Source organism: Mesoplodon densirostris, chromosome 5 (genome assembly GCF_025265405.1).
Source record: "Mesoplodon densirostris isolate mMesDen1 chromosome 5, mMesDen1 primary haplotype, whole genome shotgun sequence".
Taxonomy (NCBI): domain Eukaryota; kingdom Metazoa; phylum Chordata; class Mammalia; order Artiodactyla; family Ziphiidae; genus Mesoplodon; species Mesoplodon densirostris.
In genome coordinates this window covers 2196512-2223040 of record NC_082665.1, presented here as the reverse complement: position 1 = coordinate 2223040, position 26529 = coordinate 2196512, and the positions used below count along the sequence as shown (strand labels likewise).

At 44.6% G+C, this 26529-nt stretch overlaps 1 protein-coding gene across 3 annotated transcripts in view; it reads left to right on the top strand.

The window, feature by feature from the left end:
- Positions 1-643: 643 nt before the first annotated feature.
- Positions 644-26529, top strand: part of TRAPPC10 (trafficking protein particle complex subunit 10) — a 92522-nt gene continuing 66636 nt past the window's right edge. For 2 of the 3 annotated variants that reach the window (XM_060100400.1, XM_060100397.1), the window contains exon 1: positions 644-847. In XM_060100400.1, the coding sequence (XP_059956383.1) occupies positions 781-847 (67 nt within the window). In that variant the 5' untranslated portion in view covers positions 644-780. Of the gene's footprint in view, positions 848-2438; positions 2518-26529 lie in introns of those variants that run through there. The other variant, XM_060100401.1, reaches the window with a different exon arrangement.

Sequence of the window (26529 nt, the reverse complement as noted above, 5' to 3'; positions counted from 1 at the left end):
TGGGAATTAACCCGGTGTCCTAATGATTCCCCGGAGGCATCAGGCCTCTGGTAGAAATAACAATGCTAGGCTATGGGCGGCAGTCCCACACAGGTGAGAAATGGACACGCTCGCGTCCACCTGCTGATGTCAGTGACTCCCGGGGTCCCTGTGTCGGTGTCAGCGACCCCCAGGTGGTCCCCCTGTCCGGATGTCTGAGACCCCAGGGTGGTCCCCGTGTCCGCACGCGGCTGTCAGCGACCCCCGGGTGGTTCCACGGGCCCCGGGTCAGCGACCGCCGGGGCCGTCCTCGACGTCGGGAACTCCTGCGGACGATACTTGTGGGCGCCCCGCGGCGAGTCCCGGCTGCCCTCCCCACGCCAGCCCTGTCCGCCCGAGGGCGCCGGCCTGGGGGGCGGCTCCCGGCCGTCCAGTCCCTACGGTAAGGGACCCACAGCGGCCCACATCCGGCCCGCGTGGACTTCGGCCCCGAGGCGCGGAAGATACTTCCGCCGACACTCGCGCAGCCTGGACCGCCTTTCCGTCGGAGGAGCGCGTCCGCGCGGCGGAAAGGCCTCCCCTTTAAGGCGCGCGCCCCGGAAGCGGTACCACCGCGCGCCGGCACCGGAAGCGGATGCGGCCGGCGGGCGGCGACGGCGGGCGGCCGGCTAGGGAACTACCTCGAGCGGCCGGGCGGGCGTCGCAGTCGCGGTTGCGGCGCCGCTTAGGCTCGGGCTGGCCCGGCGCGGCCTCGGGCTGCCCATGGGGCGCAGGAGGCCGGGCCGGTGACGCCGGACGCCCATGGACGCCTCTGAGGAGCCGGTGCCGCCGGTGATCTACACCATGGAGAACAAGCCCATCGTCACCTGTGAGTGCCCGGCGGCGCGGGAGGGGGCGGCAGCCGCGGCGTGCAGCCTGGCCCAGGTCGCCGGCCCCTCGGCCCCCGCGGCCCGGCCCCCGCGCTCCCGGCCGGGCCGCTTCCTGGAATGGAGGTGTGGCCGGGGCGGCGGCTGCGGCGGGGCTCTGACCCCGCGGACGACCTCCGACCTCCCCGGGGCCGACCTCGTATCTCTCTCTCCTGGAGGCGACCTCTGACCTCCTCAGGGACGCTCTTCAGGTTGTCCGGCTGCAGTTGGACAGCACCCGGGGCGGGCCCCGAGGGGGCCCCGCTGTGCGCCCCGTCCGGCTGCAGGCTCGGCAGCTCGCTCCGCGCGGGCCGGTCCTAACCGGCGGGGACGGTCTCCTCCAGGCGCACTGTTTCCTCTGGTCGCGCAGAGGGTCTCCCGGCTCTCGGTTGCGAACGTGGACGAAGTTTGCGTGCGGTTGTCGTGTTTGTTAGGAGACGGGGGTTTGAACTCAGTAACGTGTTAAGTAGTGGAAGACGCAGGAGACCCGTCGGCCGTGCCCAGCTGCACTTGCCTGGGCACAGCGGCTCTGCCGGCCGGGACCGCGACCCAGGGCTCTTCCCCGCAGGCCGCTCAGGCACTTCCGAGACGCTGGCACAGAGCAGAAACCCATTTCACAGATGAGGCTGCAAAGGTTCGGTGAGCTCATCCACGCTCTGGACCACGGGACTGGTGCCTCTTCATTTTGAGTGTCGGGTTTTTTTGGGGTTTTTTTTGGCGCCGCATGTACGCATCCACAAAGGAATTGTTTTTCTGTTACAGAAAATTTTCCTCTAATTTTTACAGCCATAACTTCGGAATTAAATACGTTCAGAAACACTGAGCTTATGGAAAGTGTTGAAATGTTGGCTGACATTTTGATGACTTGCAGACAGGTGTTTCAGACTATTAGGATTTTTGACCTCTGACAGTGTTCTTATGTTCAGTTAATTTTTTCAGATGGTCTTCCACACTTTGAAAGGTAGTACTCTTTCTACAGCAACATCTACCCAGGCACTTAGGCCTTAGTAGGTGGTTCTGTAGGTCTTGAGCCCTCTCTTGTTTCTTTCTCTCTTTCTTTTTCTTTTCTTCTTCTTCTTTTTTTTTTTTTTTTTTTTTTTTGATTAATGGATACTCTCCTTGTATGCTTTCTCTTGTCAGATCCCTGAGAAATTGTATATTTAAAGTTGAAGTCTGTTGCTTTATCTTTAGCTGATAAACTTTCTCAGGGAATTGGACGGTGTCACATCTAAATTTGGACACTTGAATAGTTCGAAGCTGTTTTCTCTTTTCACCAGGACAGCTGCAAGTCTTGCTCAAGACTACACCTTTAGTCGAGAGAACAGGTGTGTGTAGAGCTGATCTGGAGGCCCTGCAGTTAATTCCCAGGTGCTTTCTGTACCCTCAGGGAAGAGGAGCCAGGCTCGGGGTGGTCTTCCTCGGGGTGGTCTTCCTGTTAGGTTTCAGTGTCTTCCAGACGCTGGAGACTCCTCCCCACGTGCCCTGCACACTGAGTGCTGGATCAGTACTGCCTGGAGAAACATTAACAAGTCTCGTTATATCTCATACCCCTTAGGTTACATCTCGTAGCAGTGTTTCTATGGGCGTTATGTAAATACATATCTGAAGAGAAAGTTCAACCTTGACTAAACAGGTAAATCGTTAGCCTAGTAGTGTTTGAGATATGGGTCTAGTGTTTAGTTTCATACCCACGTGCATGACAGACAGCTAAAGGATAGTTTCCTTTCCTACAGATTTATTGTAAAAGCTGTGTTGGTGGAGGTTTTTCCGGTGTTTAAAACTGTTGTCTGTACTGATGGTATCTCTGTTTTAAAAGGCACAACCATTCATTCATTGGAGTCTCAGAAAAGAAAGTGGCTTCAGTAAACTTTCAGAGAAAGTTACCTTGAAAATTAAAAAAGATCCCATTAAAAGTTAAAGATTTTTTAAGTTTTAGGAAGGCTGACTTCATTTTGGTGTGTCTGGGACTGAAGCTGCAGTAAAGCACTTGCTGTCCTGGTTTCACGTTATACTTTCTTTACCTTGTTCCATTCTTTGAGCTGCACATGTGTTGAAGGGAGCCGCTAGTGTAAGCAATGTAGACAAAGGTAGTAGGAAAATTGCTTTAAAAAAATCCATCTGGAGGCTTTGCTGTTGTGTACATAGCTCCTTTAGTATGCAGCATTTTAGTTTTCAAAAGTCTGTTTAATACGTTTCCAGCCATTGCACCCTGAGGAGGTCTGTGTTTGTTCATTGTAAAGTGAGAGCAGAGTTTGTGCTCGTTTTCAATTGTTTTCATAGGATTTAGAACGTTTTACTTTGAGTGAAAGCGAATTGTGCATCAGCCTGTCTGAGAAGAATGTAGAATGTTACCAGTTCAGGTAAACTTAGGAACTGTTCATTTGTGGCCATGAGAAGAGTGGAAAGTCCCCAGAGATTAGGGGTAAACAGAATACATCATTCCTTGAAAACCTTGCTAAATTATTTTAATAATATTCTGAAGGTACCTAAGAGCCTTTAGTCCGTAATTAAAATTTCCCGAAGCTGCTGCCTAACTGCTTCTGGTGCAGAGTGACTACCTCTATGGAGGATCTGCTTAGACTCCAGGCCTGGTGAAGCTTCTGAGTACTGGAGTATGGGTCTGAAATGCACAGGGATGTCCACCAAGCAGTCTGCGGTACTAGTGGTGTGATGACATTGGGCGATGAATCACCTGGTCATAGCAATGTGAATACCTGTAGTATAACTGACTAATCATGAAAGATGCACAGTGAAACTGAAACAAATCCAGCAGATCCATTTGATCTAAATTTAAGTTAGAGCTTAGATTTTTTTTTTTCAACCACTGGAACAGTTCTCTGCTTTGGAATAAAGACTGAGGTTTCTGATCCAAGGGTATGTTAGGAGAGAGATGTTCCTTTTCCAGCTATCTCATTTAGCAGACAAAGCTATTGTAATTCCACTGATTTGTGGCTTTTCTTTATTGGCTGTTGGCATCCTATCTAAGATAGCACATAACTATCAACAGTGGAATTGTGTAGTATCTGAAAAACAACAGTGTTCATTTGAATGATCCGTTCTCACCCACTCACATCAGATGGTGCTGCTTTAATTTTTCTCAATCTCTATATTTAGGGTTCCGGATCTGACATTATGAATTTTCAAAGGGGGGAAAAGGCAACAAAACTGAGCAGATCCGTAATGCTTTTTACCTGGTTGGGTTTTGTTTTTTACCCCCTGTAGGTTAAAGTTTTTAAATTTGTACATTGCAGTTTTCTATCAAGCGTGAAAGTATGGTGCTTGTGATTTAACCATTCTCCGTTTCATTGCCAGAAAAGTAGCTTAAAATGTCCTCTTTTTAAACTGATAAACATAAATGCAGGTCTTGGTCCATATTGAATCCTTAAGCCAGTAGGGAATCAGCTATTGAGAAGTGGCAGAAACATTTCTCCTTAGGAAACCCCAGTTCCATGGGGTGTACTTGGAGGGCAGGGACTGAGGCATTAGTACCTGTACTTCCCTTGATTTAGAAATCACTTCAGACTTCCCTGGTGGTCCAGTGGTTAAGAATCTGTCTGCCAGTTCAGGGGACACGGGTTGGATCCCTGGTCTGGGAAGATCCCACGTGGTGCAGAGCAACTAAGCCCGTACGCCACACCTACTGAGCCCGTGCGCCACAACTACTGAGCCCCTGCGCCACAACTACTGAGCCCGCGCGCCACACCTACTGAGCCCGCGCGCCACACCTACTGAGCCCGTGCGCCACAACTACTGAGCCCGTGCTCTAGAGCCCAGGAGCCACAACTACTGAGCCCGCGCTCTAGAGCCCAGGAGCCACAACTACTGAGCCCGCATGCCACAACTACTGAGCCCGTGCTCTAGAGCCCAGGAGCCACAACTACTGAGCCCATGCTCTAGAGCCCAGGAGCCACAACTACTGAGCCCGCGTGCCACAACTACTGAAGCCCACGTGCTTAGAGCCCATGCTGCACAGCAAGAGAAACCACCACAGTGAGAAGCCCGCGCACCGCAACAAAGAGTAGCCCCTGCTCGCTGCAACTAGAGGAAGCCTGTGTGTAGCAACGAAGACCCAACACAGCCAAAAATAAAAATAGATAAATAAATATTTTTTAAAAGAAGAAGAAATCGCTTCTACCTGTGCGTGGTTAGAAACAGGCAGGACTTACTGTGTGACTACTTCCTCATCTGTGAAATAGGGACGGGTGGTACCAGGCCCAGAGGGTTGATTGGGGATTGAATGAATATGTGTAAAGCATTCAGAAGAGTGATGAATGTGCAAAAAGAATGTTAGCTATTCAGGAGAGACTTCTCAGTTTTCTCTGTTCACGGTGGCCTTAGTGTCTTCAGTAATTTTTTCATGGCACCTCTAGGCTAAAAAGAATATTTAATAATTCCATTTATTAAGTAGTTAGGTTCAAATAATTTTATTAAGTATTATGTCCTAACAGTAGTTATTTGAAAAAAAATACACATAAGTTGGAAGAAAATTTTTATTTCATTCTTAGATAACCACAATAACATTAGGGATGGTTGCACCTGTTGGGCACTGCACAACTTCTCTAACCTGGGAACCAGATTGGACGCTGCTGCTTTGTTTATTTGACAGTGGTGGTGGGGGTGATTCTTGGCCTTTTATTACAGCAGTTACCCTCTTTTGTGATGATAATGATGTCATTGAAAGAACTGTAGCACGATGTAGTATTGAAGCTGATTAACCCAGCTGGGGCCTGGGACATCTTCAGTATTGCTGTTTCCCCTCAAAAATTTGGAACATCCTTTGGGCCCTCTCTGGGTTTGCTGCGGCACCCTGAAGCACCTGGGCACACATTTGGGAACCCATGTTACTGGTATGTTAGCCCAACTCTAGGGTGGATTCAATTGAACCAATAATTCAGAAGTGAAAATCTTCCTTTTCCACTTGAACGTCAGCTCATGTGCCTGATTTACAAGGTGTGTTTCTGAAGAGGTTCTAGTAAAGTTTGGTTTATGCAAATGAGACGCAGGGGTCTGATTTTTTTTCTTAATTTAAGCGCTGATGAATCTCTGAAGTGATCACGCATGGCAGTCATAACACGTGAGCCGGTCTTTCCCTAGAAAGGAACTGACAGCATGGTGGTTGGTCCACACAGCAAGAGGTAGGAAAGGCCCCCTTGGTCACCTTTTATTGAAAAGGCCAGTGACTTACGGAAGAATTGTTTTGTCTAAAAAAACTTTTTTGCCAGTTGACGGAGTGGGGTCTCTTCACATGGATTGCACAACTTGGTGCGTGGTCTCCCAGGGGCTCCCTGTTGATCTCCGGGCCCTCTGCTGTGGCCTGGGGCCTTCGGATCTAGATGACAGACCGCGGGCCGGGGACTGCGCAGCCTCCGATTCTCCCGATCACCCCTCTCTCTCACAGTCTCCCTGCTGGCGTTTGCCCGCAGCCTCCTGGGCTTTCTCTCCTCCCTTTGTATCACCTTTCCGTCTTTCCTCCCTTCTGCCCCCGCCTGCGATCAAGTCGTTCCTTTGGAACTGCTCTGAACGTGAATTTTAAATGTATTCACAGTATTTTGCACTTAGAGAATATTTGGTTTTTAAATTTAAAATGGATGACCTTGGAGTCATTCCCAACTTTTTTTCTCTCACAACTGACATTCAGTCTACCAGCAAATAGCATTCTGTCTTTGAATAGATCTAGAATTCAGCCCCTTTTCCCCACCTTCACTGCTGCTCCCCCAAACCCCGGCCCCCTTCATCTCTCCCTGGGACCCCAGCGGCCTCCCAGCTGGCCACGCCATTTCCATCCTGGCCCTTGAAGCTCGTTCTGTCTGGGGTTGAAGGCAGTCTCTCTAAGAGAGAAGTACAGCATGTAATTCCTCTGCTCAGGCCCCTCCAGGGGGCCACCCACCTTCTCAGCGTAATATTCCAGACCTTCCCATGGGCTCTGAGACCCTCTGCGGCCTACCGCCCCCTGGCCCCAACACTGGCCTCCTGGCTGTGCCTTTAACCACTCGGTCCCTGCAGCCCCTGTTCCCGTGGTGCCCGCATTGCTTTCCTGACCCCCTGGGTGCTTCCCTCCCGCTCCCTGGGCTGCTCACGTGCCACTTCGCAGGCCTGCTTAGGGTTTGGCATCGCTTCGACTTTATTCAGTCTTATTGGCTCAGCACCCCCATGATAGAACATTTGTTTTTTCATGGTTGATGGTTTCTCTTCACCCCTAACCCAGGCTGCCCGCACACTAGAATGTGAGGTTCAGAATTGCGGGAACTTTATCTTTTATGATCACTGCTGTGTTTCTGGCACCTGGACGGTGCTGAGCATGTAGTTGGTGCTCAGTACATATTTGTTGAAGAAATCAAATCAATAAATGAGTAAACGTTACTGTAAAGGGAAAACTGTGTTATATGTCATTGAATGCTTTCATAAGGTAAGCGCTTTTGATGGTGTAAAGTTATTTTCTTTAAATACACGTCTTCATCAAGATCATTTTGTAGAATTTGAATCCTGATCACTCAAACTTGTTTTTAGGTAAACTGCTATGCACTTAGTTTTTTTTTTTTTTCTTTTTGATAGTGGGACATTCTCTGTTTGGAGTTTTTGAATTGAGGAAATACATGTTAATCCAGTAAAAGAAAAGCTCAGTGGTATGGTAGGGACCATAATCTTTGAAATGGTCCTTCTGAGTTGTGTTCAGATATGTTTTCTTTACTATAAGTCAATAGAAATTTAACTGTGACCAAAACAAAGCATTCTCGGGTCGATGATTCAGCTTCTGCTGCGGAACATTTAGGATTGAGGGACTGTCAACCTGGCATTTGGATGAAGCCTTGAAAGAAGATATAGCTGTAACTTCGAAATGAAACTTTAACCTTAAATGTGTATAAATAAAAGCAGGAATACATTTTCATTATAAAGAATGGAATCTAGAAGTGTCATTGCTGGGTCAGAAGGGGGAGCAGTTTAAATTTTGAAACCTGCCCCTGAATCACCCTGTGAAAAAGCTATCCTCTGAGATATACCCTGCCCCACTGGGTGGGAGTCATCTTTTTAATTTTTGCCAGTCTGATGGATGGCTTTTTCTGAACAGCCTTATTAAGAGCTCTAATCTACATACTATAAAATTAATATCCATTGTACATGTACGATCCTCTGACTGTTAGTAAATATTCAGAGTTGTGCAGCCATCACCGTAATTCAGTTCTAGACCATTTCCATCACCCCAAGAACTTGTTAGCGGTCAATCTCTGCTCCTATCCCCAGGCATAGGCAGCCACTAATTTGCTTTCTGTCCCTATAAATTTGCATTTTCTAGACATTTCAAAGAAGTGAATCACGTAATATGCTGTCTTCTGTCCGGCTTCTTTCACTCTGCAGTGTTTCTGAGGTTCATCCGTGTTGCACCAACTATAATTTGCTCCTTTTTTTTTTATTGCTAACTAGTATTCCACTGTGTGGATGGACCACATCTGGTTTATCCATTCGCCAGTTGCTGGACATTTGGATCATTTCCAACTTTTTGTCATGAGTAATGCTGCTCTGTACGTTTGCATGAGTTGTAAGGTTTCACTGTATTTTCTTGATATATGTCCTTTATCAGATAGATGATTTGCAAATATTTGGTCCTGATCTTTGGTTGTCTTTCAGTTAATGTATTTTGAAGTACAAACATTTTAAATTTCGATGAAATCCAGTTACCAATTTTTTTTTCTATGGATTGTACTTTGGATATCATACCTGAGAACTCTTTGCCCAGCCCAAGGACATCAGAGTTGTTTTGGTGTTATATACCTGACAATTAATGAGGTTCTTTTTATGTGTTTACTCGTGCTTGGACCTCTTCTGAATTGCCTGTTCATCTGGCTTTACTTTGACATATGAGAAGTATGGCCAAAAACATACCTAAAAGATGAATTGATATAGCACTAAGAAAGATGTACATTCTATTTTTGTATTTTATACCATATGTATTAGTTTTCTAGAGCTGCTGTAACAAATTACCAGAAACTGGATGGCTTGAAACAACAGAAATATATTCTCTCACAGTTCTGGAGACCAGAAGTTGAAAATCAGAGTATCAGCAAGGCTGTACTCCCTCCCAAGGCTTTGTGGCGGGGGAGCAGGGTGGGAATCCTTTCTTGCCTCTTTCCAGCTCCCAGAAATCCTTGGCATTCCTTGGCTTGTAGCCACATCACTCCAGTCTCTGCCTTGTCTTCACAGGGCTCTCTCTCTCCCTGTGTTTTCCCTTCTGTCTCTTATCTGACCTGACAAGTGACCTCTTGTCATTGGATTTAGGTCCCATCCATATATGATCTGGAATGATCTTATTTGAGAGCCTGAGCTTAATCACATCTGTAAAGACCTTTTCCAAATAAGGTTCATTCTCAGGTTCTGGGATGTCAAGATGTGGACAGATCTTTTGGGCGCCCTGTTCAGCTCCTTCATCACAGTGTCTGCATTGGCATTCAGGTGCACGTTGGCTGGCATCCATCGTGTGGCTTTGGTTTTACATCACTTCTCCTGTCCTTGGAGCCTTGTCCTCACTGTGCTCCTGATGAAGGAGCAATTCCCTGGTATCTGGAATTTGGGGCTTGAGACGTTGATACAAGGTGGGATGATCGCTTAGGAAAAGATGAACGTTTTCTGTAATCTCTCTTTCCCTCTTTTTTCCCCTGGGGAAATAAATGCTTTTGTCTTCCTGCACAAGTGTTACATGGTGTGTCATTCCTCAATATTATTTTAGGCCTTTGTTTGCAAAATTTTTTAAAAAGTGAGCAGAGAAATTATGAAGAAACTGACAGTAGGCTTAGACGTTGGTTTCACCACGGAGTGGGATATGTTTGGAAGTTTTCTTATTTTTAACAGATCTGTTTAGTGTTTGGAAGTTGTTGCCTAAGTTTCAGAGCTGAAATTTTAGGTAGAGCCTCGGAACTAACAATAACCCCTGTGGTAACAATTTTTACTACATCCGTAGCTCACCGTTTGTAGGCACTCTTAGTCTGGCTGGGTCGGCTCAAAAGTTTCTAGGCATTGAGGTGCACGGTGGGAAGGGCCGTCAGGTCATTTTGAGGTTGAAGACCCGAGGGCCAATTTCGCTGTGCCTGACCAGGACCACTCAGTGTTTGGGAGCGCGTCGAGGACCGGCAGCAAGGTGGCGCCTCCTCCTCCCCCACCACCTTACTTAGGGGTCGGGGTGTCAGACACTGCCCGCCCACACGGAAGGCGGGATTGTCCCTAAAATTACCCCTGAGAGAAAGCCTTTGCCAGAGAGTTAAGTAAAATAAAAATATCACTTCCTTTAGTTCAGCAGTCGAAGAACTGAGTAGGGCAGCCGTACTGGCAATTTTTAGTGTAATCTTACTCATTCTAAAATGAAATTCGTACTCTGAGAACTTGACAGCCAGCACCGTCATTGCATCTGCTATAGGGTATCCTGTCCTTTGGGGGCCCTGAATTGTCTAGTGTAGAACATGAGGGAGTTGGGCTAGATGTGCCATCAGCGAATGTGTACTCAGCATCTCTTCTGTGCCAGGCGCTGTTGCAGGTGCTTGGGTTACACCTGTGAGCAAAGACCCCAGCCCTCTTAGAGCTTACGTTCCAGTAAGAGGAGGTAGACAGTGTACATACATAGTAAATTATGTCATGTAATAGGTGATACGTGCTAGGCCAAAAAGGAGAAAGAGAAGAGGGTAAGAGAAATGGCAGAATTGTTAACATTTCAAACTTTTTATTACAGAAACTTGCAAATATGTAAAAAGAAATAGAATTGTGTGAAGAAACCTTACAAACCTATCGCTCAACTTCAATTGAATGAATGTCAATCTTGCTTCTTTATACCCCCCATACCTTCCAATCCTATGTTATTTTGAAGCAAATCTCAGGCGTCACACATTTATAGGTAAATGTATGTGTTACGGACTGAGTATTTGTGTGCCCCGCCCAAATTCATATAGTGAAGCCCAAGCCCCTAATGTGGTGGTATTTGGAGATGCGACCTTCTGGGAGGTCATCAGGGTTGGCTTGGGTCCTGAGGGTGGGTACCTTATGGTGGGGTCACTGACCTCATATGAAGAGGAGGAGAGGTTGGGAGGGCACTTGCGCTCTGCAAGTCAGGAAGGAGAGCCCTGCCTGGGAGCACAGTCAGGCGCCTTGCACTCCAGCCTCCAGAACGAGGAGGAAAACAATTGTGTTGTTTAAGCCACTCCATCTGGGGTGTTTTGTCATGGCAGCCTGAGCGAAGACAGTATGGATCTCTAAAAGACAAGGACTTCTAAAAAACATAACTGCAAAACATTTTATTTTTTTTATTTTTATTTTTTTTGCGGTACGCGGGCCTCTCACTGCTGTGGCCTCTCCCATTGCGGAGCACAGGCTCCAGACGTGCAGGCTCAGCGGCCATGGCTCACGGGCCCAGCCGCTCCGCGGCATGTGGGATCTTCGCGGACCGGGGCACGAACCCGCGTCCCCTGCATCGGCAGGCGGACCCTCAACCACTGCGCCACCAGGGAAGCCCCTGCAAAACTTGTATAGCATCTAAATAAAACAATTCCTTAGTATCAAATATTCAGCGTTTACGTGTCTGAAATGTCTTTTTTAAAAAAATTCTTTGAATTATTTAGTATCCAAATAAGGTTTTTAGATAAATGTCTTCAGTCTCTCTTGAAAGCTTGATTTCCCCCCATCCCTCTTTTGTTCCTTGTAGCTTCTTGAAGAGCCCAGTGGGTGTGTCTTGTCCCCTGCCTGGACTGTGTCAGCTGTGTCCTGTGGTGTCTTTGAACACCATCCTCTGTCCTCTGTTTCCTGTAGGGTGTCAGAGCCCGAGTCTGGGTCAGAATGCAGTTTGGCTTTCTCTGGCAAGACTTGCACAGGTGGTGGTGCGTTCTTCCGTCAGCAGGCGCAATAATGTCTGGTGGTCTCTCTTTTTGTGATGTTAACAGATATTTATTCTCACATCATTAATTCCCTGAGGGTTGCAAAACCGTGCTATTTATTCTTATTTTACCGTTTCTTCATTTATTATCTGAAAGATTTCTGTAAAGAGTGTGTATTAGTATACACACACACACACACAGACACACACACGCACACAGTTTGTTTATGTTATTCGGTTACCCAGTGGTATAGTTTGTATAGGAAAGGCAGACCAAATGCTTGATTCTTCTCCTTTACATAACTTCTCAAAATGAGTTAGTTCACTAGTATTCTTCATTGGTGATCAATTAGCTTTTACTTATTTTTATTTTATTTTATTTTTGCAGTATCATTATGAACTTAAGGATTTAAACATACTTGGTTTGTTTCAGTCCATCGCACTTGTCATCCTTACTGATGGACAAGTTCCCTCTTTGCCAGTGGGCTTGTGAGTGTAGGAATCTTTGTTAGTTTCCCTGCTCTCTGGTATGACACAATGTTCCAGACTCATTCTGTGCATCTCCTGTCCTGGACCTGGAATAGCCATTCTCCAGGGAGCCCTGATTCCTTCTAGTGGGAGATGGTATTTGGAGACCCCAGTCTGTGTGCTTGGGCTTCTGGTTGCTGCTGGGCTTTCTCAGGGGGCAGAGCTAGGAATTTAAAGGTGGAAGCACATCCTGAGCTCACTTGGATCTTTTCAGTTCAAATTCAGGACTTCAGGGTTTTATTTAACCGCTCTTTCCTCTGTATTTGCTTTCTTCCTGCTCTTTTATATTTGCTTTCTTCCAGTTTTCAGGGATGCTTGGGGATGATAGTGTTAGCGCGAGGTTCTCAGCCTGGATCAGAATCCAGTGGAGCGCTCGTTGGAACCTGAGGCCAGGCCCCACCCAGAGTTTCTGACTGAGCAGGTACGGGGTGGGGCCTGGGAACCAGCACTTGTAACAAACATCCAGACGATGCTGGTGCTGCAGCTCCAGGGAGCTACTTACTCCACCTTCCACAGCCTCTGAATAACACTTTAACTCTGCCATCAACAATGTGACTAGTGAAGATAGACTTAAAACTTTTGTAGTAGTTCTTTGTGGCATTTGGATATGTTACCCCACTAGGAATGAACAGTCAAATTTCTACCAACTGCACATACATTTAATAACCTCATTTGCTTTATTTTTTCCTGATATTTTTAGGGAAAGCTTTTTTAAAATTTTATTTGTTTTATAATTATATAAAATACTTACATGCTTCCAAAGGCAAATCTACCAACACGATACATTTAAAACAATCTAGCGTATACCCCTGTCCTCTCTACCGTATCCCTGCCCTTACCTAAATAGTCTCCTTCTATAGGAGACATTCATACATATTTGTATTTCCCTTTCTTAGGTAAGAGATTACAAACTACACACACATTTTTCCCACTTCGCTTTTTTCCCTCAACGTTTCCTGGTGGACGTAGCGTGTGGAGATCTTTCCCATTGCTTTTTATAGTCCCCTAGAACTCTGTCATGTCCATGTGCTGTGGTTTATTCCACCGGTCTCCCATCAGTGGAATTTGAATGGTTTCATCTCTTGCTGTTTGACATAGTCTTGCATTGAATAGTCTTGCGTGTGCGTCTGTCTTCTCATTTTCCCTGTGTACCTGTCGGGGTAGAGCGCTGCGAGGATTGCTGGGACTGTGGTAAACACTTAGTCTTGCTAGATGTTTTCAAACCCCTTTCATAATGGCGCACCTTTTGAAAACTGCAGTTAGACCACATTGAGAAAGAGAGTGATCTTTGAACAGACCTCAAGGAGGTGAAGGGGAAATCCAGGAAAAGAGAGGTTTGGTAACCCTTATGTCCAAAGCCTCAGGTCAGGGACGTGCCTGGAGTGAGCAAGATCTCTTCCTGAACTTGCAAATGCTGTGATTCAAACTGCTACAACCTTACTATATTTCCTTTATTTTAAAAATATGTAAACCTTCAAAGGCTGATTCTTCAGTCTTCTCATATTTAGATGCATTTATCCGATCTTTCTTTTTCTGTTGGAACTCTTCAGTTTTAAGTCTAGTGTGGTGTCCGAGTGCTAGAGAAGCTGACTGCTGTCCCCCTGGTGAGAAGTGTGTACTCAGACCTCCTTAACACTTGGCATGTGTGTTAACTTGTCTTTCATGTCAAAAAAGAAAGACTTGGGGACTTTCTATCTTGTGAGTGGTCTCTGTGTGTTGGTTGTCGTTCCTTTTCTACAAACTCCCATGGTATGAAACTTGATTGACACTCACACATTGTACTTTGTCCCTTTGGTCACACCTGCGGGGTGGTGACTGTTGCGTAGACTGGGTACCAGGAGTGAGGGACACAGGGTGGGGGAGGGGAGCATGTGTGTCTGTCACAGTCAAGCTCGGGGGAAAGCTGGATGGAACAGCCTAACATGAAAGCTAGTGATGACATGGCAGGGTGAGTTGTGATTTAAAATCACCGTCATTTTGGAAGGCCTGACGCAGGGGATCTGTGACAACTGACAACCAAGGGTAGGCGATTCCCATCATGTTGACTGGAGGAATTATTTTCTTTAAACTTGGCCTCTGCGGCGCAGAGCTGTGGAGGGTTCATTTGCTTTTCTTCTCAGTATCCACCTTCCAGTAAAGGGAGCGCACTGTTTATGTGTAGAAATGGGCCATCAGTTGCCTGGTCATTTTCGGGCACAGGCTAAACCTTAATTTCTATTAATACTTGCAGAATCTGGATACCATCTGGGTCTTTTTTGTTCTTTCTCATTAGCCTTCACTCCCTGCCCCCACCCCCAAATGTGAAAGCCTTTTATGTACAGATACTCTGGGAAGACCCCCTGGGGAGGGCTTCCGTATTCCAGGAGTACACATTTGATATTAGTTTTCCCCATGAAAGAGCTACCAATTTGAGGCATTAATTCAATTTTATTACTACATTGACACTGCACATAAATTATGGCAAATACGTTTTACATATTATTGAATAGGCTGCAATGACTTCCCAGTTTATGACTTTGGACTTTTTTTGTTGTCCATTTGAAGGTCTGTTGTACTAGAAGCTGTTGAGGAGAAATTAAGGAATGTACGGTCTGAGGGTGAGCGCCTGTGTGCTTAGGGTTAAAGACAGTGCCCTCCTTAACACTTCCTGTTTTCAAACAGGAGCCAGATGCCTAACAGAGAAGCGTAGCTTTATTTTGTTAACAGCACGCTTAAAGAATGGCTGTTTTTGTAAACTTCTATATAAAGCAAATGTTAGATAAATTATATATTTCCTTTGACTTTTTTTGAAGTAAAATCATAGCATCTCTTGCTTGGAAGGGCCTGAGGTAGGTTACCTAGTCCTAGTCCAGCCGCCCCACAGCGGCCTGGTCTCCAGAGACCCAGCTAGGAGATGGTCAGGTGCGGGTGAGCCAAAGGCACGTTCCTCTGTCTACACCACACGCTTCTTCACGGGGAGCCACAATCCACCCGCTAGTGCTGTGGAGCCTGTGGAGCCATAAAGGGAAAATCTGACCTTTGTTTTTAAGTTGAGACGTTGCCCACTGGATAGTTGAAGACAGCCATCTTATTAACAGACTAAGTCATCTGGATGCCTTCAACAATTGAAGGTAAAACGCGAGATGCATTTTATTAGAAAAGTACTCTTTCCTTTGACTGAGATTACACTAAAGAATTTGAAGAAGAATTGTACTGTATGAGAGTACCAACACAGACTTAAAATCTTTATTTATTTATTTATTTATTTATTTATTTATTTATTTATTTTTGCGGTACGCGGGCCTCTCACTGTTGTGGCCTCTCCCGTTGCGGAGCACAGGCTCTGGACGCGCAGGCTCAGCGGCCATGGCTCACGGGTCCAGCCGCTCCACGGCATGTGGGATCTTCCCGGACCGGGGCATGAACCCGTGTCCCCTGCACCGGCAGGCGGACTCCCAACCACTGGGCCACCAGGGAAGCCCCTAAAATCTTTATTGAAGATCTTTTATCCAACATAAATCTCCAAATAAAGTTACTGATATTGAAAATACATGGTAGCAGGTGTTCAGGAAAGCTGTACCTCAGCGGCAGATTGGCTGGACATTGGGTTTTTATTTGCCACTTTCTCATGGTTGTAATTTCCTGATCCTCTCATGCTTTTGTGTTCGGACCTTCACAGTTTGTATGTTTAAGTATTGGTAACAGTGGGGCGCCAGTGACAGAAAGGTGCACTCTTGTTGGTGGAAGGTCTTCTGGAACCGGTGTTTTCAGCCAAGCTGTGTCAACACAGCCACTGCAGATTCCTTAGGAAACAATAAAATGAGGAAACAGAGAAGCAGCTCGGAGCGGCAGCCAAGAACGTTGAGTTCAGAGTGGGCTGCCCGGTGCGGCTCGGCCCAGCTCTGGTGCTTGGGAGCCGCTTGACTCGGCTGGGTGGGCAGGTGCTGGGTGCCTGGGCCTCCCCGTGTGGGGTGGCCCTCGGTCCCGGGGCTGCTGGGAGGGCTCAGGGCGCCTGTGCAGAGCGCTGTCTGAAAATGCACGGTAAACAGATGGGCCCTCTTTTGACATTTGTTAGCTAGTTCTTACCTGGGGCCAAACCCTCTATAGTTTAGCACATCCTCCTGGCTCATCAGATCAGATTACATAGTTTTTTGGGGGGTGGGGGCAGGGGGGGCGGCAGTGCAAATCAAATGCTTTTATTTTTCCCTTTTAAGTCTGTCATACACTTTTCATAGTTGTGTCAGTTTTTTTGCGGCTGCTGTAACAAACTACGTAGACTTTGTGCCTTAAAGTAACACAGAGATATTCTCTCAGAGCTCTGGAGACCAGAAGTCTGACGTGGGTCTCCTTAGGTTAAAATCAAGATGTGGGCAGGGCTGATCCTTCCTGAGGCTCCAGGGGAGAATCTGTTTCCTGCCTTTTCTGGCTTCTAGAGGTGCCCGCGTCCTTGGCTCTCTGGGCCCCTCTGCCTTCAAAGCCAGTGACACCAGTTCAGTCTTTCTCGTGATGCCATCTCTTTGGCTGTGGCTATTCCGCCTCCCTCTTCCCTACTTAAGGACCCTTGTGAATACAATGGGCCTGTCCAGATAATCCAGGATCATCTCTTTAAGGTCAGCTGACTAGCAGCCTTAATCCACCTGCAGCCTTAATTCTCCCTCGCCATGTAATGTAACATGTTCCCAGGCCCCAGGGAGTAGGCCAGTTACATAGATTTCCAACTGCCCGTAACATGTCTGGGAGAGAACCATTGGAAGTAATGATTCTATAAGTATGAAAACCCTGTGTCCTTCCCAAATGAGAGGTGACTTTTTTCAGTTTCCCCCGAGGCATAATTGGTAGCTCTGGAGCATTCAAACCACATTTGGTAACTTACGCTACTTTTTCTACAGACTGTTTAGTGCCAAATTCAATCTTATGTCATAACCGAGTGCTAAAATCTTTAAAAAATTATTACATACACATTACAGGAACATTAGCAACAACGAATGTATGGCTTTTTGAACATAGATACAAACATTTTTCTTCTAGACTAAGAGAATATGTGCCTTTATTTTAGTCTAGTTTAGACATCCCACATTCCTGAGATGCAGACTGTGAGCCCCTCTGTAATCTCCTCCCGCTAATGGAACCACTTTGCACGGTTTGGTTTGGATGTAGATTTTCAGGAGGATGAAGCATTCACTGCCTGTTTATCTGCAGGAGGCATTTTCACACAGAGCAGGGCTGTGGACTCAGTTCTCTGCTCTTTAAGTATCAATGTAAGACTGATTCTGTTCTGCTTGCAATTGCCTGTAAAGATTGAAAATCTGAATTTTAAAAATGCTTTGACACTAAGTAACTTTGTGGATTTGCAGTTCTAGTGGACCCTAAAATAAAAGTTTTGTGCGTAAAATGATTGAAAGTTTTCATTGTTCTTTAGGATGGTGAAGGGTGCAACAGATGATGTGTGACTGGCCCTGGCCACGGCCGGCCGAGGTGGGTCTGCCGCATCCTCATGGGTCTGTCTGGGCCTGTTACTCAGCTTTGCTTAGACTCTCATCTTAGTGATAGCATCTTGGGTCTAAAAGACTGTCTAGCCTACACATTTCTATTTTTAGTTATAATCGACTTCTTTGAAAACTAGAGTTGTTTCAAAAATAGCCAGCTTTTTACTGTTTTAGCGTTGGTCATCTAAAATCCAAATGAGGGAATTCTCTGGTGGTCCAGTGGTTAGGACTCGGCGCTTTCACTGCTGTGGCCTGGGTTCAGTCCCTGGTCGGGGAACTAAGACCCCACAAGCCGCACAGCGTGGCCAAAAATAAACAAACAAATAAACAAAATCTGAATGATACATCTTTATCTGTAGTTATTTATGTTTTGTTGGACATGTGTTAGTGTCTTTTTACTCTGGTAAAAGTTAACTACTTTATAATTGTCCTTCTGTTTTAAAATTTTTAAGAAAATGTTAAGCTGAGTTTGTTGAAATATGATCCATTTATGCTTAAGTCACTGAAATCATCTTTCTGAATTCTTCCCCCCGCCCCGTGTTTAATTAGTTCTTATCTGCTTTTAACAAAGAAAGTTTAAAATTACATGATTAATACATGAATATATGCTTCTAAAAATCTCAGAGCATGCAGTCATAATTTAAGAAATAGCGAAGGTCTGCATCAGTCATCTGACTGCATGGAACAGCAAATCTAATCACAACTGGCGTAAATAAGAAAACAGGTTCAGATAATCAGAAACCCGGGGCTCTGCCCCCCTTTCTCGTGGAGCGTCAGATCTGGGCTCTCCTCAGCCTTTGGGCTTAGGCCCAGCCTGGGGTCAGGTGCCAGCGAGCCTGGGCACCATCCAGACGGAGTGCCTGCATCCCTCTGCAGAGCAAGGCCACTGTCCCCTGATGTTTCCCTTTACATTTGAGGGGCCCCTCTGCCTGTCGTCAGTCATTGCTCCGGCCTGGGTGCTGCCACGCGCCGATGCTGATGGTCCGCAGACGCCCCTGGAGCTGCCTGTGGGTGCCCTAACTGGCCCCATCCTCATATCCATGTGTCCCCAAGTGAGTGACGAGACACACACACACACAGGGAGAGAGAGGTTTATATTGGGTTGGCTGAAAGGTTCGTTCCGTTTTTTCTGTAAGATGGCTCTGGTAGCGCTTAGTTGTCTTTAACTTCATTTGAAACAATTTGTTAGATTGTATTGTGATAGCTGTCATATCAGCGTGCATTTTAAAAAAAAACTTAGCAAAATTGGTGAATTTTTGTGTAGCCATTTTAATATTGAAGGTGGAAGAAAAACAACATTTTCGGCATATTATGCTAGATTATTTCAAGAAAGGTAAAAACGCAACTGAAAACACAAAAAAAGATTTGTGCAGTGTATGGAGAAGGTGCTGTGACTGATCGAACGTGCCAAAAGTGGTTTGTGAAGTTTCGTGCTGGAGATTTCTCACTGGATGATGCTCCACGGTCGGGTAGACCAGTTGAAGTTGATAGTGACCAAATCGAAACAATAATTGAGAAACAATCAACGTTATACCAAGCAGGAGATAGCCGACATACTCAAGATATCCAAATAAGCATTGAAAAATCATTTGTACCAGCTTGGTTATGTGAATTGCTTTGGTGTTTGGGTTCCACATAGGCAAAAAAAACCTTGACCATATTTCTGCATGCAATTCTCTACCGAAACATAATGAAAACGTTCCGTTTTTAAAACAAGTTGTGATGGGCTATGAAAAGTAGACACTGTACAATAATGTGGAAAGGAAGAGATCGTGGGACAAGCGAAATGAACCACCACCAACCACACCAAAGGCCCGTCTTCATCCAAAGAAGGTGATGTTGTGTATATGGTGGGGTTGGAAGGGAGTCCTCTATTATGAGATCCTTTTGGAAAACCAAACGATTAAGTCCAACAAGTACTGCTCCCAATTACACCAACTGAAAGCAGCACTCGACGAAAAGCGTCCAGAATTAGTCAACAGAAAACACATAATCTTCCATCAGGATAACACAAAACCGCATGTTTCTTTGATGACCAGGCAAAAACGGTTACAGCTTGGCTGGGAAGTTCTGATTCATCCGTCATATTCACCATGTTGCACCTTCAGATTTCCATTTATTTCGGTCTTTACAAAATTCTCTTAACGGAAAAAGTTTCCATTCCCTGGAAGACTGTAAAAGGCACCTGGAACAGTTCTTTGCTCAAAAAGATAAAAAGTTTTGGAAAGATGGAATTATGAAGTTGCCTGAAAAATGGCAGAGGTAGTGGGACAAAACAGTGAATACATTGTTCAGTAAGTTCTTGGTGAAAATGAAAAAAATGTCTTTTATTTTTACTTAAAAACTGAAGGAACTTTTTGGCCAACCCAATATTAATGGGATTGTGCTTTGAATTACCTTTACAAATTATTTTGATGTCTCCCCCCTCTCACCAAAAAAAAGAAAGAAAGAAAGAAAGAAATCTTAGTTGTTGAAATAAATAGTCTGAGTTGACGCTTTTAATAGGCCTCTTGAGTAAGAAAAATAAACACAGCAGTTTTCTGAACAGGGTTCTCTGAACACATCCATCTTAAGCCTCATTTTTGCTTCTAGTAGCTGTTTTCTAACAACTGAATCCTTACTGGGTTTTCTCATGCTCCTGTTGCCCATGGGATCAAAACGAAGTGGCTCTTACAATTCAGACCTCAGAACTCGAATGGCTTTTCTGCTAAGTGGTTGGGCTATTTTGGGGAGCTACAAAGTATACACTGTTAATTGAATTACCTATCACATAAGCCTAGATTTAATTCTTTCGGGGTTTTACACCTAAGCTCTTTCCTGTCCCTCTCTTTTAGAGCTCTGGCTCTCTATAGCTCATTTTCAAAGAAATCTCTATTTTTCATAATACTCAATATAAAGACTTAGGAGTATTATCATTAATAATAGCTATATATTCTGAGAAAATCATGGAGGCTTTTCTTCATGTTCAATCAATGTAGAATTTCAATGGGTGAGAAGAATTTGACCTTCAAATATAAATCAGGGGTGCTCTATCAGTTGGCTAGGGCTGCCATAACAAAATACCACAGACTGGGTGGCTTAAACAACAGAAACTTGTTTTCTCACAGTTCTGGTGGCTGGAAGTCCAGATCAAAGTGTCGACAGGGTTGGCTTCTGAGACCTCCCTCCTTGGCTTGGAGGTGGCCAGCCTTCTTCTTGCTGTGTCCTCGTGCGGTCTTTTCCCACCCCAGAGTCTGTGTATCCACACTTTCTCTTATAAGGATGCCAGTCAGATTGGATCAGGGCCCATTCTAAAGCCCCCATTCTAACTTAATCATCTTTTCAAGACCTTATCTGCAAATACAGGCACATTCGGAGGTACTGGGGATCAGGATTTCAACATATGAATTTTGCAGGGACACAGTTTAGCTCCTAACAGGCGCTGAGATCAAACGGTCACTTGTTAAGTCCCCAGTTATTGTCAGATGACGTCTTTGCCCTTGACAGATGTGCTAATTGATCTATAATCTTTTAAAATTAAATTTAGGACACAGATTAAAGATTTATGTTATGATTGAATATAAGAAAAATTGTTACTTTTTTTTTTTTTTTTTTTTTTTTTTTTTTTTTGCGGTATGCGGGCCTCTCACTGTTGTGGCCTCCCCCGTTGCGGAGCACAGGCTCCGGACGCGCAGGCTCCGGACGCGCAGGCTCAGCGGCCATGGCTCACGGGCCCAGCCGCTCCGCGGCATATGGGATCCTCCCAGACCGGGGCACGAACCCGTATCCCCTGCATCGGCAGGCGGACTCTCAACCACTTGCGCCACCAGGGAGGCCCGAAAAATTGTTACTTTATAGTCTCCACTTAGACAAGTTTTATATCGTATAACAGGATTTCCTGTGGGGGACACTTGGGAGGGGGCGTGTAAGAGGCACTCCATTTGTTTACTCTGTACATAGGTTTTTCTTTTCTTTTTTCCCTTAACATCTTTATCGGAGTATAATTGCTTTACAACGTCGTGTTACTTTCTGCTGTATAACGAAGTGAATCAGCTATACGTGTACATATGTCCCCACATCCCCTCCCTCTTGCGTCTCCCTCCCACCCTCCCTATCCCACCCCTCTAGGTGGTCACAAGGCACCGAGCTGAGCTGCTTCCCACTAGCTATCTGTTTTACATGTGGTCGTGTATATATGTCAGTGCTCCTCTCTCACTGTGTCCCAGCTTACCCTTCCCCCTCCCCGTGTCCTCAAGTCCATTCTCTACGTCTGCATCTGTATTCCTGTCCTGCCCCTAGGTTCATCAGCACCATTTTTTTTTTTAGATTCCATATATATGTGTTAGCGTACGGTATTTGTCTTTCTCTTTCTGACTTATTTCACTCTGTATGACAGACTGTAGGTCCATCCATCTCACTACAAATAACTCAATTTAGTTTCTTTTTATGGCTGAGTAATATTCCATTGTATATATGTGCCACATCTTCTTTATCAATTCATCTGTCGATGGACACCTAGGTTGCTTCCATGTCCTGGCTATTGTAAATAGTGCTGCAGTGCACATTGTGGTACATGACTCTTTCCGAATGATGGTTTTCTCAGGGTATATGCCCAGTAGTGGGATTGCTGGGTCGTATGATAGTTCTATTTTTAGTTTTTTAAGGAACCTCCATACTGTTCTCCATAGTGGCTGTATCAATTTACATTCCCACCAACAGTGCAAGAGGGTTCCCTTTTCTCCACACCCTCTCCAGCATTTATCGTTTCTAGATTTTTTGACGATGGCCATTCTGACCGTTGTAAAGTGATGCCTCATTGTAGGTTTTTTTTTGCAGTATGCGGGCCTCTCACTGTTGTGGCCTCTCCCATTGCGGAGCACAGGCTCCGGACGCGCAGGCTCAGCGGCCATGGCTCACGGGCCCAGCCGCTCCGCAGCATGTGGGATCTTCCTGGACCGGGGCACGAACCCGTGTCCCCTGCATTGGCAGGCGGACCCTCAACCACTGCGCCACAAGGGAAGCCCCTCGTTGTTGTTTTGATTTGCATTTCTCTAATGATTAGTGATGCTGAGCATCCTTTCATGTGTTTGTTGGCAATCTGTATATCTTCTTTGGAGAAATGTCTGTTTAGGTCTTCTGCCCATTTTTGGATAGGGTTGTTTGTTTTTTGGATGTTGAGCTGCATGAACTGCTTGTATATTTTGGAGATTAATCCTTTGTCAGTTGCTTTGCTTGCAGATATTTTCTCCCGTTCTGAGCGTTGTCTTTTCGTCTGGTTTATGGTTTCCCTTGCTGTGCAAAAGCTTTTAAGTTTCATTAGGTCCCATTTGTTTATTTTTGTTTTGATTTCCATTTCTCTAGGAGGTGGGTCAAAAAGGATCTTGCTGTGATTTATGTCATAGAGTGTTCTGCCTATGTTTTCCTCTAAGAGTTTTATAGTGTCTGGGCTTACATTTAGGTCTTTAATCCATTTTGAGTTTATTTTTGTGTACGGTGTTTGGAAGTGTTCTAATTTTATTCTTTTACATGTAGCTGTCCAGTTTTCCCAGTACCACTTATTGAAGAGGCTGTCTTTTCTCCATTGTATATTCTTGCCTCATTTGTCATAAATTAGGTGCCCATATGTGTGTGTGGTTTTATCTCTGGGCTTTCTATCCTTTTCCATTGATCACTATTTCTGTTTTTGTGCCAGTACCATACTGTCTTGGTTACTGTAGCTTTGTAGTATAGTCTGAAGTACGGGGGCCTGATTCCTCCAGCTCCGCTTTTCTTTCACGAGATTGCTTTGGCTATTCGGGGTCTTTTGTGTTTCCATACAAGTTGTGAAATTTTTTGTTCTAGTTCTGTGAAAAATGCCATTGGTAGTTTGATAGGGATTGCATTGAATCTGTAGATTGCTTTGGGTAGTAGAGTCATTTTCACAATGTTGATTCTTCCAATCCAAGAACATGGTATACCTCTCCATCTGTTTGTATCATCTTTAATTGCTTTCATCAGTATCTTATAGTTTCCTGCATACAGGTCTTTTGTCTCCTTAGGTAGGTTTATTCCTAGGTATTTTATTCTTTTTGTTGCAGTGGTAAATGGGAGTGTTTCCTTAATTTCTCTTTCAGATTTTTCATCATTAGTTTATAGGAATGCGAGATTTCTGTGCATTAATGTTGTATCCTGCTACTTTACCAAATTCATTGATTAGTTCTAGTAGTTTTCTGGTAGCATCTTTAGGATTTTCTGTGTATAGTATCACATCATCTGCAAACAGTGACAGCTTTACTTTTTCTTTTCCGATTTGGATTCCCTTTATTTCTTTTCTTCTCTGATTGCTGTGGCTAAAACTTCCAAAACTATGTTGAATAATAGTGGTGAGAGTGGACAACCTTGTTTTGTTCCTGATATTAGAGGAAATGGTTTCAGTTTTTCACCATTGAGAACGATGTTGGCTGTGGGTTTGTCATATATGGCCTTTATTATGTTGAGGTAAGTTCCCTCTATGCCTACTTTCTGGAGAGTTTTTATGATAAATGGGGGTTGAATTTTGTCAGAAGCTTTTTCTGCATCTATTGAGATTTTCATATGACTTTTTATCCTTCAATTTGTTAATATGGTGTATCACATGGATTGGTTTCTGTGTATTGAAGAATTCTTGCATTCCTGGGATAAACCCCACTTGATCATGGCGTATGATCCTTTTAATGTGCTGTTGGATTCTGTTTGCTAGTATTTTGTTGGGGATTTTTGCATCTGTGTTCATCAGAGATATCTTTTTTTGTGACATCTCTGTCTGCTTTTGGTATCAGGGTGATGGTGGCCTCATAGAGTGAGCTTAGGAGTGTTCCTCCCTCTGCTATATTTTGGAAGAGTTTGAGAAGGATGGGTGTTAGCTCTTTTGTAAATGTTTGATAGAATTCGCCTGTGAAGCCATCTGGTCCTGGGCTTTTGTTTGATGGAAGATTTTTAATCAGAGATTAAATTTCAGTGTTTGTGATTGGTCTGTTTATATTTTCTGTTTCTTCCGGGTTCAGTCTTGGAAGGTTGTGCTTTTCTAAGAATTTGTCCATTTCTTCCAGGTTGTCCATTTTATTGGCATACAGTTGCTTGTAGTAATCTCTCATGATCTTTTGTATTTCTGCAGTGCCAGTTGTTGCTTCTCCTTTTCCATTTCTAATTCTGTTGATTTGAGTCTTCTCCCTCTTTTTCTTGATGAGTCTGGCTAATGGTTTATCAATTTTGTTTATCTTCTCAAAGAACCAGCTTTTAGTTTTATTGATCTTTGCTATTGTTTCCTTTATTTCTCTTTCATTTATTTCTGATCTGATCTTTATGATTACTTTCCTTCTGCTAACTTTGGGGGGTTTTTTGTTCTCCTTTCTCTAATTGCTTTAGGTATATGGTTAGGTTGCTTATTTGAGATTTTTCTTGTTTCTTGAGGTAGGATTGTATTACTATAAACTTCCCTCTTAGAACTGCTTTTGCTGCGTCCCATAGGTTTTGGGTCATCGTGTTTTTTTATTGTCATTTGTTTCTAGGTATTTTTTTATTTCTTCAGTGATCTCTTGGTTATTTAGTAACGTATTGTTTAGCCTCCATGTGTTTGTATTTTTTACAGTTTTTTTCCTGTAATTGGTGTCTAGTCTCATAGCGTTGTGGTCGGAAAAGATACTTGATACGATTTCAATTTTCTTAAATTTACCAGGGCTTGATTCGTGACCCAAGATATCTATCAAGATATCTATCCTGGAGAATGTTCCATGAGCACTTGAGAAGAAAGTGTATTCTGTTGTTTTTGGATGCAATGACCTATAAATATCAATTAAGTCCATCTTGTTTAATGTGTCATTTAAAGTTTGTGTTTCCTTATTTATTTTCATTTTGCATGATGTGTTCATTTGTGAAAGTAGGATGTTAAAGTCCACTACCATGATTGTGTTACTGTCGATTTCCCCTTTTATGGCTGTTAGCATTTGCCTTATGTATTGAGGTGCTCTTGTGTTGGGTGCATAAATATTTTAAATTGTTATATCTTCTTCTTGGATTGATCCCTTGATCATTATGTAGTGTCCTTCTTTGTCTCTTCTAATAGTCTTTATTTTAAAGTCTATTTTGTCTGATACGAGAATTGCTACTCCAGCTTTCCTTTGATATCCATTTGCATGGAATATGTTTTTCCATCTCCTCACTTTCAGTCTGTATGTGTCTCTAGGTCTGAAGTGGGTCTCCAGTAGACAGCATATATACGGGTCTTGTTTTTGTATCCATTCAGCCAGTCTATGTCTTTTTGTTGGAGCATTTAATCCATTTACATTTAAGGTAATTATCGAGATTTTTTTTTTTTTTTTTTTTTGCGGTACGCGGGCCTCTCACTGTTGTGGCCTCTCCCATTGCGGAGCACAGGCTCCGGACGCGCAGGCTCAGCGGCCATGGTTCATGGGCCCAGCCGCTCCGCAACATGTGGGATCTTCCTGGACCGGGGCATGAACCCACGTCTTCTGCATCGGCAGGCAGACTCTCAACCACTGCACCACCAGGGAAGCCCAATATGTATGTTTCTATTACCATTTCCTTAGTTGTTTTGGGTTTGTTTTTGTGGGTCTTTTCCTTCTCTTGTGTTTCCTGCCTAGAGAAGTTCCTTTAGCATTTGTTGTAAAGCTGGTTTGGTGGTGCTGAATTCCGTTATCTTTTCCTTGTCTCTAAAGGTTTTAATTTCTACATCGAATCTGAATGAGATCCTTGCTGGGTAGAGTAATCTTGGTTGTAGGTTTTTCCCTTTTATCACTTTAGTTAAATATGTCCTGCCACTCCTTTCTGGCTTGCAGAGTTTCTTCTGAAA